The 17,412-nt window shown below is 48.0% G+C and overlaps 1 protein-coding gene across 1 annotated transcript in view; it reads left to right on the top strand.

Moving 5' to 3' along the window:
* The window catches only part of LOC137349302 (zinc finger protein 585B-like), a 77,768-nt gene that overhangs the window by 13,930 nt on the left and 46,426 nt on the right, over positions 1 to 17,412 (top strand). The window contains exon 2 of the mRNA XM_068014844.1: positions 14,328 to 15,883. Within this exon, the coding sequence (XP_067870945.1) occupies positions 14,715 to 15,883 (1,169 nt within the window). The 5' untranslated portion in view covers positions 14,328 to 14,714. The remainder of the gene's footprint in view (positions 1 to 14,327; positions 15,884 to 17,412) is intronic.

The raw sequence follows: 17,412 nt of genomic DNA, 5'->3' as shown, positions 1-17,412 counted from the left end.
TTTATTTCCCTCAAGTGTCCATCCAATTTCATTTTGTAATCATTGATCATCTCCACTTCCATCACCCTCGTAGGCAGTGAGTTCCGGGTCAGTACCACTCACTGTGTAAAAAAACTGCTTCCTCACATCCCTCCTGTATCCCCTGCCCAAAACCTTAATCTGTGTCCCTTTGTCCTTGTAACATCAGCTAATGGGAATAGCTTTCTTTGTCTACCTTTTTCTAAACCTGTCATAATCTTGTACACCTCTGTCAGATCTCCCCTCAATCTGCTTTCCTCCAAAGAGAACAGTCCCAGCTTGTCCAGCCTCACCTTGTAGCTAAATTCCCTCATCCCAGGCACCATTCTGGTAAATCTCCTCTGCACACTCTCAAGGACCCACACGTCCTTCCTAAAGTGTGGTGACTGGAACTGGACACAATACTCCAGTTGTGGCCGAACCAGAGTTTTGTAAAGGTTTAGCATAACTTCCCTGCCTTTGTACTCAATACTTCTGCCGATGAAGCTAAAGATCCCAAATGCTTTGTCAACTGTTCTCTCAATATTTCCTGCCATGTTCAATGATCTCTGCACATGAACCCCAGGGTCCCTCTGTCCCTGTGCACTCTTTATGAATGTGCCATTAAGTATATATTGCCTCTCCCTATGCCTTGTGCCAAAATACATCACCTCATGATGGTTTTATTCCCTGTAATTTTGATGATTAAGGGGTGCTTTCAGCAAAGTTTTCAAGATATTAATTAGAACAGACAGGATAGAGAGAAACTATTTTCACTGGTTGGGAAACCGAGTAGTCGGAGTCATAGGATAAAAGTTAGAGCCAGATCTTTCATTATTCCACCCCTGGGCCCTGTTAACCCCAGCATTAATCCAGCCCTGGGCCCTGTTAACCCCAGCATTAATCCAGCCCTGGGCCCTGTAAACCCCAGCATTAATCCACCACTGGGTCCTGTAAACCCGAGCATTAATCAACCCCTGGGCCCTGTAAACCCGAGCATTAATCCACCCCTGGGCCCTGTAAACCCGAGCATTAATCCACCCCTGGGTCCTGTAAACACGAGCATTAATCCACCCCTGGGTCCTGTAAACCCGAGCATTAATCCACCCCTGGGTCCTGTAAACTCGAGCATTAATCCACCCCTGGGTCCTGTAAACCCGAGCATTAATCCACCCCTGGGTCCTGTAAACCCGAGCATTAATCCACCACTGGGTCCTGTAAACCTGAGCATTAATCCACCCCTGGGTCCTGTAAACCCGAACATTAATCCACCCCTGGGTCCTGTAAACCCGAGTATTAATCCACCCCTGGGTCCTGTAAACCCGAGTATTAATCCACCCCTGGGTCCTGTAAACCCGAGCATTAATCCACCCCTGGGTCCTGTAAACCCGAGCATTAATCCACCCCTGGGTCCTGTAAACCCGAATATTAATCCACCCCTGGGCCCTGTAAACCCGAGCATTAATCCACCGCTGGGTCCTGTAAAGCCGAACATTAATCCACCCCTGGGCCCTGTAAACCGGAGCATTAATCCACCGCTGGGTCCTGTAAACCCGAGTATTAATGCACCCTTGGGCCCTGTAAACCAGAGTATTAATCCACCCCTGGGCCCTGTAAACCAGAGTATTAATCCACCCCTGGGCCCTGTAAACCCGAGCATTAATCCACCACTGGGTCCTGTAAACCCGAGCATTAATCCACCACTGGGTCCTGTAAACCCGAGCATTAATCCACTCCTGGGTCCTGTAAACCCGAGCATTAATTCACCCCTGGGCCCTGTAAACCCGAGCATTAATTCACCCCTGGGCCCTGTAAACCCCAGCATTTATCCACCTTGGGCCCTGTAAACCACAGCATTAATCCACCCCTGGGCCCTGTATACCCGAGTATTAATCCACCCCTGGGCCCTGTATACCCGAGTATTAATCCACCCCTGGGCCCTGTATACCCGAGTATTAATCCACCCCTGGGCCCTGTAAACCCGAGTATTAATCCACCCCTGGGTCCTGTAAACCGCAGCATTAATTCACCCCTGGGTCCTGTAAACCCCAGCATTAATTCACCCCTGGGTTCAGAAATCCCCAGCATTAATTCACTCCTGGGCCCTGTAAACCCGAGCATTAATTCACCCCTGGGCCCTGTAAACCCGAGCATTAATTCACCCCTGGGCCCGGTAAACCCGAGCATTAATCCACCCCTGGGCCCTGTAAACCCATGCATTAATCCACCCCTGGGCCCTGTAAACCCCAGCGTTAATCCACCCCTGGGCCCTGTAAACCCGAGCGTTAATCCACCCATGGGCCCTGTAAACCCCAGCGTTAATCCACCCCTGGGCCCTGTAAACCCCAGCGTTAATCCACCCCTGGGCCCTGTAAACCCCAGCATTAATCCACCCCTGGGCCCTGTAAACCCCAGCATTAATCCACCCCTGGGCCCTGTAAACCCCAGCATTAATCCACCCCTGGGCCCTGTAAACCCCAGCATTAATCCACCCCTGGGCCCTGTAAACCCCAGCATTAATCCACCCCTGGGCCCTGTAAACCCGAGCATTAATCCACTCCTGGGCCCTGTAAACCCGAGCATTAATCCACCCCTGGGCCCTGTAAACCCCAGCATTAATCCACCCTTGGGCCCTGTAAACCTGAGCATTAATCCACCCCTGGGCCCTGTAAACCCCAGCATTAATCCACCCCTGGGCCCTGTAAACCCCAGCATTAATCCACACTTGGGCCCTGTAAACCCGAGCATTAATCCACCCCTGGGCCCTGTAAACCCATGCATTAATCCACCCATGGGCCCTGTAAACCCCAGCGTTAATCCACCCCTGGGCCCTGTAAACCCCAGCATTAATCCACCCTTGGGCCCTGTAAACCCCAGCATTAATCCACCCCTGGGCCCTGTAAACCCCAGCGTTAATCCACCCCTGGGCCCTGTAAACCCCAGCATTAATCCACACTTGGGCCCTGTAAACCCCAGCATTAATCCACCCCTGGGCCCTGTAAACCCCAGCATTAATCCACCCTTGGGCCCTGTAAACCTGTTGGAGAAAATTCAGATTGTGCCCAATTGTTGAACAAATTCTCCGGACTCAGACGTTGAGAACAAACACTTTATTGCATGACACCATGGGGGATAACACCTTACCTAAATGCGGTTCAGTGCTACTCCCCTTTCCCATATAGGCCACATGGGTAAGCCCTGACAATGCTTTCCTAGCTTCCCTGGTGCAATTTACAGTGGTATTAAATCCACATTTTGATTCTGCCGTTTTATATTTAGGATGAGGACATATGATCACCTGGTTTTCCAGACTACACTCAGACAATGGAAAATGTTGTTCCAATTACCTCTTTTCCAATTTCCACAACATAGGGTAAAATATCATTGTATTTTATGTAATCCATTTATCATTTTCTCATTACCAAATTCCTGTCTCAACAATTGTTACAGTAATACCTTGTACAACTCTTGGGTCTTCTCAGGGCACCAGTCAGGTAGCTGGATATCTGAGAAAATCAATATTACCGGTACCAACTCAAGCTTTACATTATCATATACAATTTTATTAGTTTTTATTATCGCAAGTCCATTTTCTGGTCCTGTAGTCAAGACCGGGCAAGGGAGACCAGTCACTTGTGGCTGTTGGGTCATAACCTTACTCGTTAGTAATTAGAATGTGGGGTTAACCGTGGGGGTTGGTGCTTCTTGTCTGTTTAATCTCACAACCTGAAATAGGAACTGTCCTTTTTTTTTATCTTAGAGCTTTAATATCTTGCGCTAGGGGGAGTTCGAGGATTGTCTGCACTCACTTTTGCTCTGTCTCATGCTTTCCCTGTGTTATTACTATTCCCAAATATGAAACCTTTTCCTTCATTATCTGTGCCATTTTCAGCCTAACTTTCACTCTGACCTTCTGAAGGAAGGTGGAATATCGATGGATTATTATAAAATCCCTGGGAGAGACACGTCCAGATGTACTGTTGTCCCTTGAACGTAAACGCAAATTTATATTGACACTCTTGTGCCAACTGTATGGACCAGAACCCATTGCTAATGTCCAACACAGTAAACCACTGATTTGTTATTTTTTAAAACTTTGATTGTCCTCTTAAATATCAGATAGATTTCCCTTTGAGTGCTTTAAATAACCGCTCATATCAGTTAAATTTTGTTTATTGATTCCAATTTCTTATGCCCAGACTTGGTTGTACTTTTTGTACGTTAAGGACAGAAATGCTTGCAACTATCTTTCCTTCTCAAGCATTTTGTCTCATTGATAAAGATGCTATGATATTTGATGTCTGCAATTAAGTTTTAAATTCTCAAAGCTGCTGGAACTCTTGTTGTGGCATCAGTTCTCATGTGGCCTTGGAACCTGCCGTCACCTGCTTAAAAAGAATCCATTGTGGCTCTGCCCCTGAGCCCAATGGGTTAATTTGTCCAATTCTATCTGTCTATTAGAAATGTAAAATTTAACAATGTCCAATATGTATAAATTTGACTCTCAGCTATGCAAAAAGCTGCAGCGAGTTAAGTTCTTTGTTTGTCTCCAAGGGGGCGGAGCAAAACATTCTCAGCTTCGTCACTTTACAAAACCTTTCTTTTCTGATCGAAAAGAACTATCTATTTTAAACCTTTTCAATCCTTTTGGTATCCTTAGGGTTTAAAAACAACAAAATTATGTGTAACATTTTCAACTTCAAAGGAAAGCATCTCCATCAGGAAAGACAGCATTTTAGATTAAACTCCAATTGTTTCCAAACTTTTTGTATCTCTTGTAAGAGGTTCCTAATCCAAGGATTTTTATAACAAAGATGATTCCAATTCCAATTCACTGCAATAATATTTAAAAATCAAAACTGCCGATGTTATATGAACGAGTCTTGTGTCCGGAACTTAAGACTCCTCCAAAACTCGACATTGTGGTTGCAAATGACATTTCCAGTTCTTCAACTTAAACAGGTCAATTAACCTTAACAGTATTAATTCAATTCAGACTTATTAACTTATAATACTTATTAACAACACACAGAACAGAATAGCACGTGCTTATTTTAAAAGATAGGTAAATGACATCATTTTCTTGCTCTTTCTTCAGGCGCCTTTTCAAATGACTGTAATAAAACCAAAAACTAAAGAAAAAGTTATTTAACATTCTTACAACAAAAGACTTAACACTAGGTCCTTACACAAACTTTAATCTTTTTAAACAGACAGAATCTTTCCTATACCTCCTTTTCTATCCTTTCTCTCCCTTAAAACAATATAACAGTCAGTAAAACATGTCTTCAAATTTAGACTGTAAAATAAAACAATAGCAGAGTTTCCAATTAAAACAATGTTCCAAACCCCAAATTAGATTTCTGCCAGACATCTTCAGACCTTCAAGGCTGAAGCTTATCCCTCAGAAAATTGTTCATTGCCTTTTCACAGTTGCAAAAACAACTAAAAATAAAACTTTAACTTAAAATATAATTCAATTTTATATCCCATTCCTGGGTGCACAACACTAAATAGAAATGAACACACTCAACAATCACTTTACACACTCATTCAATTCCAAACAACTTAATAGACTCATGCTTTTAACATTAAAGCCAGACAACAAAGAGTTAACGACAGTCAGTTCTACAGAATACAAGCTGTTCTTCCCAGATATTTAATTCATTCGCGGAAGCTTCCGACATTCTCACAGTCGAATCAAAGACACAGTTACTTGTTTTTACTCTAAAACATTCCTATCTTTAAAACACATATTTACCGTGGCGCTTCTGCATCTCCTTCGAGGGGGCAAACGGACGCGGGTCGCCTTTCTCCAGAGGACATGGTTTACTTGTCCCCGGGGGCGACCCTTCCCTTTTGGAAGCCGTTGAGTCCACTCTTACTTCTACTTTCTCAAAACCTTCTAAATTTACGAGTTCTTTTCTATGAATCAAGTAGCATTAAAACAAAGGAAAACAAACAAGACACAACGAAACGAATAGACACAAGGATACGAACAGGCGCAGTTAATGTTAAATTCTCAAGGTCAGCTAACCGGCACACCCCTGTCTCTCAGGCCAACACTCTTTCGTTCTCCCTCCGTCCCACAGCCTCTCTCTCTAGGGCCAGATTCCGGCTCGTGTACTCAGGAGCAACGATCACGTGCCTGTCGGGTCAATTTGGTAGTTTAGTTACAGCCCCAGTCGTTCACCGTCCCAGACGGTTGTCCTAACTCCTTTTGTCCCACAGCCTCTTTACTCCACCCAGTGGAGGAACAGCTCGTGCAAACTCAAATTAGGATCACCACATTCCCGGAATTTGGTACTACTACTACACCGAATTCGCCACATTTTACTGGATTTTCTACTTATCTCCTTTTCAACTTCCCTTCGCGGAATTTTAGATCTTTTCTGATCAGGTTTCAGCCAATTCTTCCTTGACCCCTCTAGTCCCCCTCTCCCAGTTATCTGGCCTTCACGTGGGGCCCAGTCGCCCTCTTAATTCCGGCTCAGGCTGGGTGATCGAGACACTAGGGTCGCAGAAAAGTTGACTTACCCCTGATCCTGTCGATTAGTTTTTTTTCACTAGGTTCTTTTGGATCCCGTGAACTCGGGGATCCTGCCGACTACGCCAAACTGTTGGAGAAAATCCAGATTGTGCCCAAATTCTCCGGACTCAGACGTTGAGAACAAACACTTTATTGCATGATATCATGGGGGATAACACCTTACCTAAATGCGGTTCAGTGCTACTCCCAAAGAGCGACAGATCGCCGTGGACTTATATAGTATAAAAGAGGCAGAGCTAACAGTTTCACAATTAGAAAAACACCCACAAGACTGCCTACGTAACGGTGCACCATGCAGGGTCTGAGGTCAGCGAAACATCAGTTTCAACAATAACAAGCTAGTTCCTTAATTCAATGCCCACTCCAGACACCATATCTGGGCATAGTGTCTGATTGTGGTTAGCTGCTCTGTCTACAATTTATGACCGTTGGTTGTGGTTAGATGAGCTACAAGCTGTGTCCTGTTTTTCTGCTTCTACAAAGTTAAGTAATAATTAGCAAAGCTCAGAAAAATTTCTCCAACAAAACGCCAGCATTAATCCACCCCTGGGCCCTGTAAACCCGAGCATTAATCCACCCCTGGGCCCTGTGAACCCCAGCATTAATCCACCCCTGGGCCCTGTGAACCCCAGCATTAATCCACCCCTGGGCCCTGTAAACCCCAGCATTAATCCACCCCTGGGCCCTGTGAACCCCAGCATTAATCCACCCCTGGGTCCTGTGAACCCCAGCATTAATCCACCCCTGGGCCCTGTAAACCCCAGCATTAATCCACCCCTGGGCCCTGTAAACCCCAGCATTAATCCACCCCTGGGTCCTGTAAACCCCAGCATTAATCCACCCCTGGACCTAGTAAACCCGAGCATTAATCCACTCCTGAGCCCTGTAAACCCGAACATTAATCCACCCCTGGGCCCTGTGAACCCGAGCATTAATCCACTCCTGGGCCCTGTAAACCCAAGCATTAATCCACCCCTGGGCCCTGTAAACCCCAGCATTAATCCACCCCTGGGTCCTGTAAACCCGAGCATTAATCCACCCTGGGTCCTGTAAACCCGAGCATTAATCCACCCTGGGCCCTGCAATCCCCAGCATTAATCCACCCCTGGGCCCTGTAAACCCGAGCATTAATGAACCCCTGGGTCCTGCAATCCCCAGCATTAATCCACCCCTGGGCCCTGCAATCCCCAGCATTAATCCACCCCTGGGCCCTGCAATCCCCAGCATTAATCCACCCCTGGGCCCTGCAATCCCCAGCATTAATCCACCCCTGGGCCCTGTAAACCCGAGCATTAATCCACCCCTGGGCCCTGCAATCCCCAGCATAAATTCACCCCTGGGTTCTGTAAACCCGAGTATTAATCCACCCTGGGTCCTGTAAACCCAAGCATTAATCCACCCCTGGGCTCTGTAAACCCGTGTATTAATCCACACCTGGGCCCTGTAAACCCCAGCATTAATCCACTGCTGGGTCCTGCAAACCTGATCATTAATCCACCCCTGGGCCCCGTAAACCCGAGCATTAATCCATCCCTGGGCCCTGCAATCCCCAGCATTAATCCACCCCTGGGCCCTGCAATCCCCAGCATTAATCCACCCCTGGGCCCTGCAATCCCCAGCATTAATCCACCCCTGGGCCCTGCAATCCCCAGCATTAATCCACCCCTGGGCCCTGTAAACCCGAGCATTAATCCACCCCTGGGCCCTGCAATCCCCAGCATTAATCCACCCCTGGGCCCTGCAATCCCCAGCATTAATCCACCCCTGGGCCCTGTAAACCCCAGCATTAATCCACCCCTGGGCCCTGCAATCCCCAGCATAAATTCACCCCTGGGTTCTGTAAACCCGAGTATTAATCCACCCTGGGTCCTGTAAACCCAAGCATTAATCCACCCCTGGGCCCTGTAAACCCGTGTATTAATCCACCCCTGGGCCCCGTAAACCCGAGCATTAATCCACCCCTGGGCCCCGTAAACCCGAGCATTAATCCACCCCTGGGCCCTGTAAACCCGAGCATGAATCCACCGCTGGGTCCAGTAAACCCGAGTATTAATCCACCCTGGGTTCCGTTAAACCTGAGCATTAATCCACCGCTGGGCCCTGTAAACCCGAGCATGAATCCACCGCTGGGTCCTGTAAACCCGAGTATTAATCCACCCTGGGCCCTGTAAACCCCACCATTAATCCACCCCTGGGCCCTGTAAACCCCAGCATTAATCCACCCCTGGGCCCTGTAAACCCCAGCATTAATCCACCCCTGGGTCCTGTAAACCCCAGCATTAATCCACCCCTGGACCTAGTAAACCCGAGCATTAATCCACTCCTGAGCCCTGTAAACCCGAACATTAATCCACCCCTGGGCCCTGTGAACCCGAGCATTAATCCACCCCTCGGCCCTGTAAACCCAAGCATTAATCCACCCCTGGGCCCTGTAAACCCCAGCATTAATCCACCCCTGGGTCCTGTAAACCCGAGCATTAATCCACCCTGGGTCCTGTAAACCCGAGCATTAATCCACCCCTGGGCCCTGTAAACCCGAGCATTAATGAACCCCTGGGTCCTGCAATCCCCAGCATTAATCCACCCCTGGGCCCTGCAATCCCCAGCATTAATCCACCCCTGGGCCCTGCAATCCCCAGCATTAATCCACCCCTGGGCCCTGCAATCCCCAGCATTAATCCACCCCTGGGCCCTGCAATCCCCAGCATTAATCCACCCCTGGGCCCTGCAATCCCCAGCATTAATCCACCCCTGGGCCCTGTAAACCCGAGCATTAATCCACCCCTGGGCCCTGCAATCCCCAGCATAAATTCACCCCTGGGTTCTGTAAACCCGAGTATTAATCCACCCTGGGTCCTGTAAACCCAAGCATTAATCCACCCCTGGGCTCTGTAAACCCGTGTATTAATCCACCCCTGGGCCCCGTAAACCCGAGCATTAATCCACCCCTGGGCCCCGTAAACCCGAGCATTAATCCACCCCTGGGCCCTGTAAACCCGAGCATGAATCCACCGCTGGGTCCAGTAAACCCGAGTATTAATCCACCCTGGGTTCCGTTAAACCTGAGCATTAATCCACCGCTGGGCCCTGTAAACCCGAGCATTAATCCACCCCTGGGTCCTCGAAACCCGATCATTAATCCACCCCTGGGTCCTCGAAACCCGATCATTAATCCACCCCCGGGTCCTGTAAACCCCAGCATTAATCCACCCCCGGGTCCTGTAAACCCCAGCATTAATTCACCCCTGGGCCCTGTAAACCTCAGCATTAATCCACCCCTGGGCTCTGTAAACCCGAGTATTAATCCACACCTGGGCCCTGTAAACCCCAGCATTAATCCACCCCTGGGCCCTGTAAACCTCAGCATTAATCCACCCCTGGGCCCTGTAAACCTCAGCATTAATCCACCCCTGGGCCCTGTAAACCCGAGCATTAATCCACCCCTGGGCCCTGTAAACCTCAGCATTAATCCACCCCTGGGCCCTGTAAACCCGAGCATTAATCCACCCCAGGGCCCTGTAAACCGAGCATTAATCCACCCCTGGGCCCTGTAAACCCGAGCATTAATCCACCCCAGGGCCCTGTAAACCGAGCATTAATCCACCCCTGGGCCCTGTAAACCTCAGCATTAATCCACCCTGGGTCCTGTAAACCCGAGCATTAATCCACCCCTGGGCCCTGTAAACCCGAGCATTAATCCACCCCTGGGCCCTGTAAACCCGAGCATTAATCCACCCCTGGGCACTGTAAACCCGAGCATTAATCCACCCCAGGGCCCTGTAAACCGAGCATTAATCCACCCCTGGGCCCTGTAAACCTCAGCATTAATCCACCCTGGGTCCTGTAAACCCGAGCATTAATCCACCCCTGGGCCCTGTAAACCCGAGCATTAATCCACCCCTGGGCCCTGTAAACCCGAGCATTAATCCACCCCTGGGCCCTGTAAACCCGAGCATTAATCCACCCCTGGGCACTGTAAACCCGAGCATTAATCCACCCCAGGGCCCTGTAAACCGAGCATTAATCCACCCCAGGGCCCTGTAAACCGAGCATTAATCCACCCCTGGGCCCTGTAAACCTCAGCATTAATCCACCCTGGGTCCTGTAAACCCCAGCATTAATCCACCCCTGGGCCCTGTAAACCTCAGCATTAATCCACCCTGGGTCCTGTAAACCCCAGCATTAATTCACCCCTGGGCCCTGTAAACCCCAGCATGAATTCACCCCTGGGTCCTGTGAACCCCAGCATTAATCCACCCCTGGGCCCCGTAAACCCTGGCACAGTGGTTAGCAACGCAGCCTCACAGCTCCAGGGACCCGGGTTCCATTCTGGGTACTGCCTGTGCGGAGTTTGCAAGTTCTCCCTGTGTCTGCGTCGGTTTCCTCCCACATGCCAAAGTCTTGCAGGTTGATAGGTTAATTGGGCATTATAAATTGCCCCTAGTCTAGGTAGGTGGTAGGGAAATATATAGGGACAGGTGGGGATGTGATAGGAATATGGGATTAGTGTAGGATTAGTATAAATGGGTGGTTGATGGTCGGCACAGACTCGGTGGGCCGAAGGGCCTGTTTCAGTGCTGTATCTCTAAACTAAACTAAAATTTATCCACCCATGGGCCCTGTAAACCCGAGCATTAATCCACCCCTGGGCCCTGTAAACCCGAGCATTAATCCACCCCTGGGCCCTGTAAACCCGAGCATTAATCCACCCAGGGGTCCTGTAAACCCGAGCATTAATCCACCCCTGGGTCCTGTAAACCCGAGCATTAATCCACCCCTGCACCCTGTAAACCCGAACATTAATCCACCCCTGGGTCCTGTAAACCCGAGCATTAATCCACCCCTGCACCCTGTAAACCCGAACATTAATCCACCCCTGGGCCCTGTAAACCCGAGCATTAATCCACCCCTGGGTCCTGTAAACATGAGTATTAATGCACCCTGGGCCCTGTAAACCCAAGCATTAATGCACCCCTGGGTCCTGTAAACCCAAGCATTAATTCACCCCAGGGCTCTGTAAACCCGAGCATTAATGCACCCTGGGCCCTGTGAACCCAAGCATTAATGCACCCTGGGCCCTGTAAACCCAAGCATTAATGCACCCTGGGCCCTGTAAACCCAAGCATTAATGCACCCCTGGGCCCTGTAAACCCGAGTATTAATCCACCCCTGGGCCCTGTAAACCCCAGCATTTATCCACCCCTGGGCCCTGTAAGCCCGAGCATTTATCCACCCCTGGGCCCTGTAAGCCCGAGCATTTATCCACCCCTGGGCCCTGTAAGCCCGAGCATTTATCCACCCCTGGGCCCTGTAAGCCCGAGCATTTATCCACCCCTGGGCCCTGTAAGCCCGAGCATTTATCCACCCCTGGGTCCTGTAAACCCGAGCATTAATCCAAACCTGGGCCCTGTAAACCCCAGCATTAATCCACCCCTGGGCCCTGTAAGCCCGAGCATTTATCCACCCCTGGGCCCTGTAAGCCCGAGCATTTATCCACCCCTGGGCCCTGTAAACCCGAGCATTTATCCACCCCTGGGTCCTGTAAACCCGAGCATTAATTCACCCCTGGGTCCTGTAAACCCGAGCATTAACCCTCCCTGGGTGCTGTAAACCCGAGCATTAATCCACCCCTGGGCCCTGTAAGCCCGAGCATTTATTCAACCCCGGGTCCTGTAAACCTGAGCATTAATCCACCCCTGGGCCCTGGAAACCCCAGCATTAATCCACCCCTGGGCCCTTTATATTCGAGCATTAATCCACCCATGGACCCTGTAAACCTGAGCATTAATCCACCCCTGCTCTACATACACAGAATTACAACCCAGAAACAGTCCATTTAGTTCCATTAGTCTGTGCTGCTGTTTATAATCCACGTGATCCTGCTCCCAATCGAATTGCCTCGTCCTCACTCTGCCCCCATATCCCTGTATTCCCTTCTCCCTCATAAATATATTGAGCCTCCCCTTAAACACATCATTGTTATCTGCTTTATCCACTCCACGTGGCAGTGAGTTCCACATTCTCACCACTCTGAGTAGAGAAATTCCTCCTAAGTTCTCTATTTGACCTGTTAATGTCTGTATTATATTGCTGCCCCCTTGTTCTGACTGACTGATAATTTTAAAGACCTCGATCAGATCTCCTCCTAGTCTTCTCTTTTCCAGAGAAAGGAGCCCCAGCCTGCTCAATCTTGCTGGATAGTAACATCCTCTCTGGTGACATCTTTGTAAATCTATTCTGCACTTTCTTCAGTCTTCAATATCCTTTTTTAATCTGGAGACCAGAACTGCTCACAGTCCTTCTAAGTGAGGTCCTCTATAAATTTAACATTCCCTCCCTGCTGTTACATTGTATTCCTCTAGAAAAGAACATCAGCTCTTTCTTTGCTCTCTTATCGACTTGTGTTGCTCCTTTTAGTGATTTATGTGACTCTGTTCCCAGATCTCTTTGCGCCTCTGCTCCATTTAATTTCTTATATTCTAACCAATAACTGGCCTCCTTATTCCTCCTCCCAAAATTAACCAGTTCACATTTCACTATGTTGAATTTCATTTCCCATTTATCTGTCCAGTCTGCCAGCCTGTTTTATGTCTTCCTGGATTTCAGTGCACTCCTCCACATTTTTAGTTTTACCACACATTTGACAGATTAATTACCCGGGATTCCACACGGGTCAGAAAATCCCCTATCAAAAACTGCAGTTGCCCAATGCGTTAGCATGGGATCGGTCTGTGCTTTGAGCATGTGCAATGCGGGTGATGGAGATGGAACAGGAGGCTCGGGAGGAGATTGTGGGCACAGGGGAGGAACTGGAGCCATGGGTGGGCTGGAAAGCGTCATAAACATCTGGGGTAGGCCAGAGACCTACCATTTATTGTATATTCCCTTTCCTTGATAGCTGTTCCCAAATATATTACCTCACACTTCTCCGGATTGAATTCCATTTGCCACTGTTCTGCCGATCTGACCAGTCCATTGATATCTTCCTGCAGTCTACAGCTTTCTTCTTCTTTATCAACCACATGGTCAATGTTTGTATCATCTGCAAACTTGTCAATCAAGCCCCCTACGTTCAATTCCAAATCATTGATAAATACCATAAAAAGCAAGGGATCTCATACTGAGCCCTGCAGAACCTCACTGAAAACACATTTCCAGTCACAAAAACACCCATTACCCTTTGCTTCCTGCCTCTGAGCCAATTTTGGCTCCAACTTGCCACTTTGCATTGGATCCCATGGGCTTTGACTTTTGTGATCAATGTGCCGTGTGGAACCTCATCAAAAAGCCTTGGTTACACTTTAACCCCACTCTCCTAATCTTTGGTCGCTCAGTGTGGAGGGTAGTGGGTAAGTCAGAGGATCTTCTGGACCTGCTCTTGGGCCTGGTTATTACAGCAATGTGCAGGTCCAGGATGTGCGGGGACCATGTTGGGGATGGCAGGGTGCGGTGTGTCACTCTGGCTGCTGGTCTCTCCTCTCTGGTCTTGTCCATGCCTCGGTGGTACTGGAGAGGGAGCCCGCTTAATACCTTCCACACCCAGTGGGCACCTCCGGGTACAGAGTGTCTCGTGGACACTGGTAACAACATTCTGATTTAGGTGGGGAGGTTTTCACTGCTTCTGTTTGTACTTCGTTGCTTATTTTTGCTTCTTTTAGTTTGAATGGACCACATATTTGGGGGAATGAGTGAGGAAAGAATGTTCCATAGAAACTAGAATTGTCTGTTCTGAATTTCTATCCTGAACTGATCACGATGATTTTTGTAACCTCCTTTACAGGGTATTAGAAGGGGAGGGTTTGGCTGACGGAAAACTCCAACTAAACATCACATCAGGATCTGACCGACTCACTCGATTCATCAGGACCTGAATATCATCGGCTTTTTAATGTGGAAGGAGAAATGTTTGTCAGTTCTGTCTGTGGGAAAACATCAGTGTGACTGGAAAATCACTGAGAGACAGACAGAGACACACATACACACACACACCCCCCTACACCCCTGAGTGAGAGTGTTCCAGTAACTGACTTTAAGAGCTTTAACCAGTTACTCAGCCTGCAAAAAACATCGCACCATTCACAGCGGGGAGAAACTGTACACGTGTTCTGTGTGAGGACGAGGTTTCGATTCATCGTCCAACCTGGAGAGACACAAGGACGCCCTCATCATGGAGAAACTATGGAAACGTGGGGACTGTGGTAAGGGATTCAATTATCCATCAGAACTGCAAACTCATCGACACTCTCCCACAAGGGAGAGGCCGTTCACCTGCTCAGAGTGTGGGAAGGGATTCACACAGTCATCCCACCTCCTGGCACACCAACTTGTTCACTCTCAGAGATGTTTTGTATGTTCTGAATGTGAGAAGAGCTTTAAAAGCAAAGATGCCCTGCTGACACACCAACGCATTCACACTGGGGAGAGGCCGTTCACCTGCTCTGATTGTGGGAAGGGATTCACTCGGTCATCCAACCTGACGGCACACCAGCAAGTTCACACTGGGGAGAGGCCGTTCACCTGCTCCGAGTGTGGGAAGGGATTCACCCGATTATCCCATCTTCTGAGACACAGACTAGTTCACTGTGAGGAGAGACGTTTTCTATGTTCTGAATGTGAGAAGAGCTTTAAAAGCAAAAATGATCTGCTGACACACCAGCACACTCACACTGGGGAGAAGTCGTTCACCTGCTCCGAGTGTGGGAAGGGATTCACTCTGTCATTCTACCTGCTGAAACACCAGCGAATTCACACTGGGGAGAGGCCGTTCACCTGCTCAGAGTGTGGGAAGAGATTCACACAGTCATCCCACCTCCTGGCACACAAACTTGTTCACTCCGAGAGATGTTTTGTATGTTCTGAATGTGAGAAGAGCTTTAAAAGCAAAGATGCCCTGCTGATACACCAACGCATTCACACTGGGGAGAGGCCGTTCACCTGCTCTGTGTGTGGGAAGGGATTCACTCGGTCATCCAACCTGATGGAACACCAGCGAGTTCACACTGGGGAGAGGCCGTTCACCTGCTCAGAGTGTGGGAAGGGATTCACTCGATTATCCCATCTCCTGAGACACAGACTAGTTCACTCTGATAAAAGACCTTTTAAATGTTCTGACTGCGAGAAGAGCTTTAAAAGCAGAAACGTCCTGCTGACACACCAGCGAGTTCACACTGGGGAGAGGCTGTTCACCTGCTCCGTGTGTGGGAAGGGATTCACTCGGTCATCCGACCTGCTGACACACCAGCGAGTTCACACTGGGGAGAGGCCGTTCACCTGCTCCGTGTGTGGGAAGGGATTCACTCGGTCATCCGACCTGCTGAGACACCAGCGAGTTCACAAGTGACTGCAGGGGTTGGATTCAGCTGTATTTGCTGCTGTTGATCACATCCTGGACTGAACCATGTTCATTCTGACAGTTGTCATTTGTTTCATTTGATAATCCCTGCAACTGGGTTGGAGTTTAATATTCTGGATATATGTTAAATAAATCAGCTTTGTGTCAAACACAGTGTTCGAGTCCTTGATTTCTCTAAGAGGAGACTGATGTTCTGTTACTGACTGTTCCATTTTTGGGCCTTTTCTCCTTTGTTAATGGAAGATGTGTCCCATGGTGTTTTACAGCTAATGAAGTTCTTTTGATGTTATGACCGAGGCAGGAGGAGTGCACTGTTAATTCAGTCCCACTTCTCCACAGGTCACAACAAATATTTTAATTTTCCCACTTACCGAAACCGTCAATCAGATGCTCTATTTTTCCTTCAGAATGAAGCACACCAACCAGGTTTCTTTAATAAACAACAAAATTATCCATTTATTATAAACCAAGTCTTAACCAATAATTAAGTAAACATATGCACAAATTAAAATATTAAAGCCCTTTGTTTTATCCTAGCCGTCGCACGTGCACACAAAAGCAGTTAACCAGGAAAAAAATGAATGTTTGCTTACAGCTATTACAAAGAAATAGAAGGAATAAAAAAAAACTTGTACTGCAAAGCAGGTACAGAAGATGTCCTTGGTTTTGGTGAGGTGCCCCAAAGGTGAATAGGTGGCTGCCACTGGAATCTTCCCAGAACAGTCCATTCCAGGTGATGTTGAAGATCAGTCTGTGTAGGCTTTCAAGAGATGCAGCTACAGAAAGCATTACATAGATTTTACATCAGAGGTGCAGCAACAAAGGCATCAATTCTCACACATTCGATGCAAGGTTCCTGCAAACATGAAGAATTTCTTCAAATACAGAAGGCAACAGGAACCAGATTCGACACGGGATTTGTCTTTCAAGAGAAAGATGGGCTGGCTGGATCTTCTATTCTGCTGGCAGGTCAATAAGCAAACTCCAACTGCCTGGTTTCAGCTAAACCAACTGGCTTTTTAAACGGTTCAAAATGAAACCAGCTTTTTTTCCCCCCCCAGAAACCAATCCTATGACAACCTTAAATCCTGGTTTGTCAATAAGCAAATAGCTCTTCAGGTCAAAACACAAACCCTGCTGGGTTCTTTGCAAACAGGCGCTTTACAGTTATACTTGTTTACATTCAATACAAATCTTTTGGTAACTTTTAAAAACAACCATGAAGTTCAGCATTTCCTTTTATTTTAAAAAAAAACACAAAGTTCAGCCTCTTCAGTTTTAAAATATAGATTCTCAAGTTTGATCAAAAATTGGAAATCCTCGTAACAATCTGTACTCAGTGTTAGCAGCTGTGGCTCAGTGGGTAGACCTTATAAATGTTCTGACTGTGACAAGAGCTTTAAAAGTAGAAATGATCTACTGAGACACCAGCGAGCTCACACTAGGGAGAGGCCGTTCACTTGCTCCGTGTCTGGGAAGGGATTCACTCAGTGAAACAACCAACTGGCACACC

Source organism: Heterodontus francisci, chromosome 34 (assembly GCF_036365525.1).
Source record: "Heterodontus francisci isolate sHetFra1 chromosome 34, sHetFra1.hap1, whole genome shotgun sequence".
In the NCBI taxonomy this organism is placed as follows: Eukaryota; Metazoa; Chordata; class Chondrichthyes; order Heterodontiformes; family Heterodontidae; genus Heterodontus; species Heterodontus francisci.
This window is presented reverse-complemented; position numbering and strand designations above follow the sequence as displayed.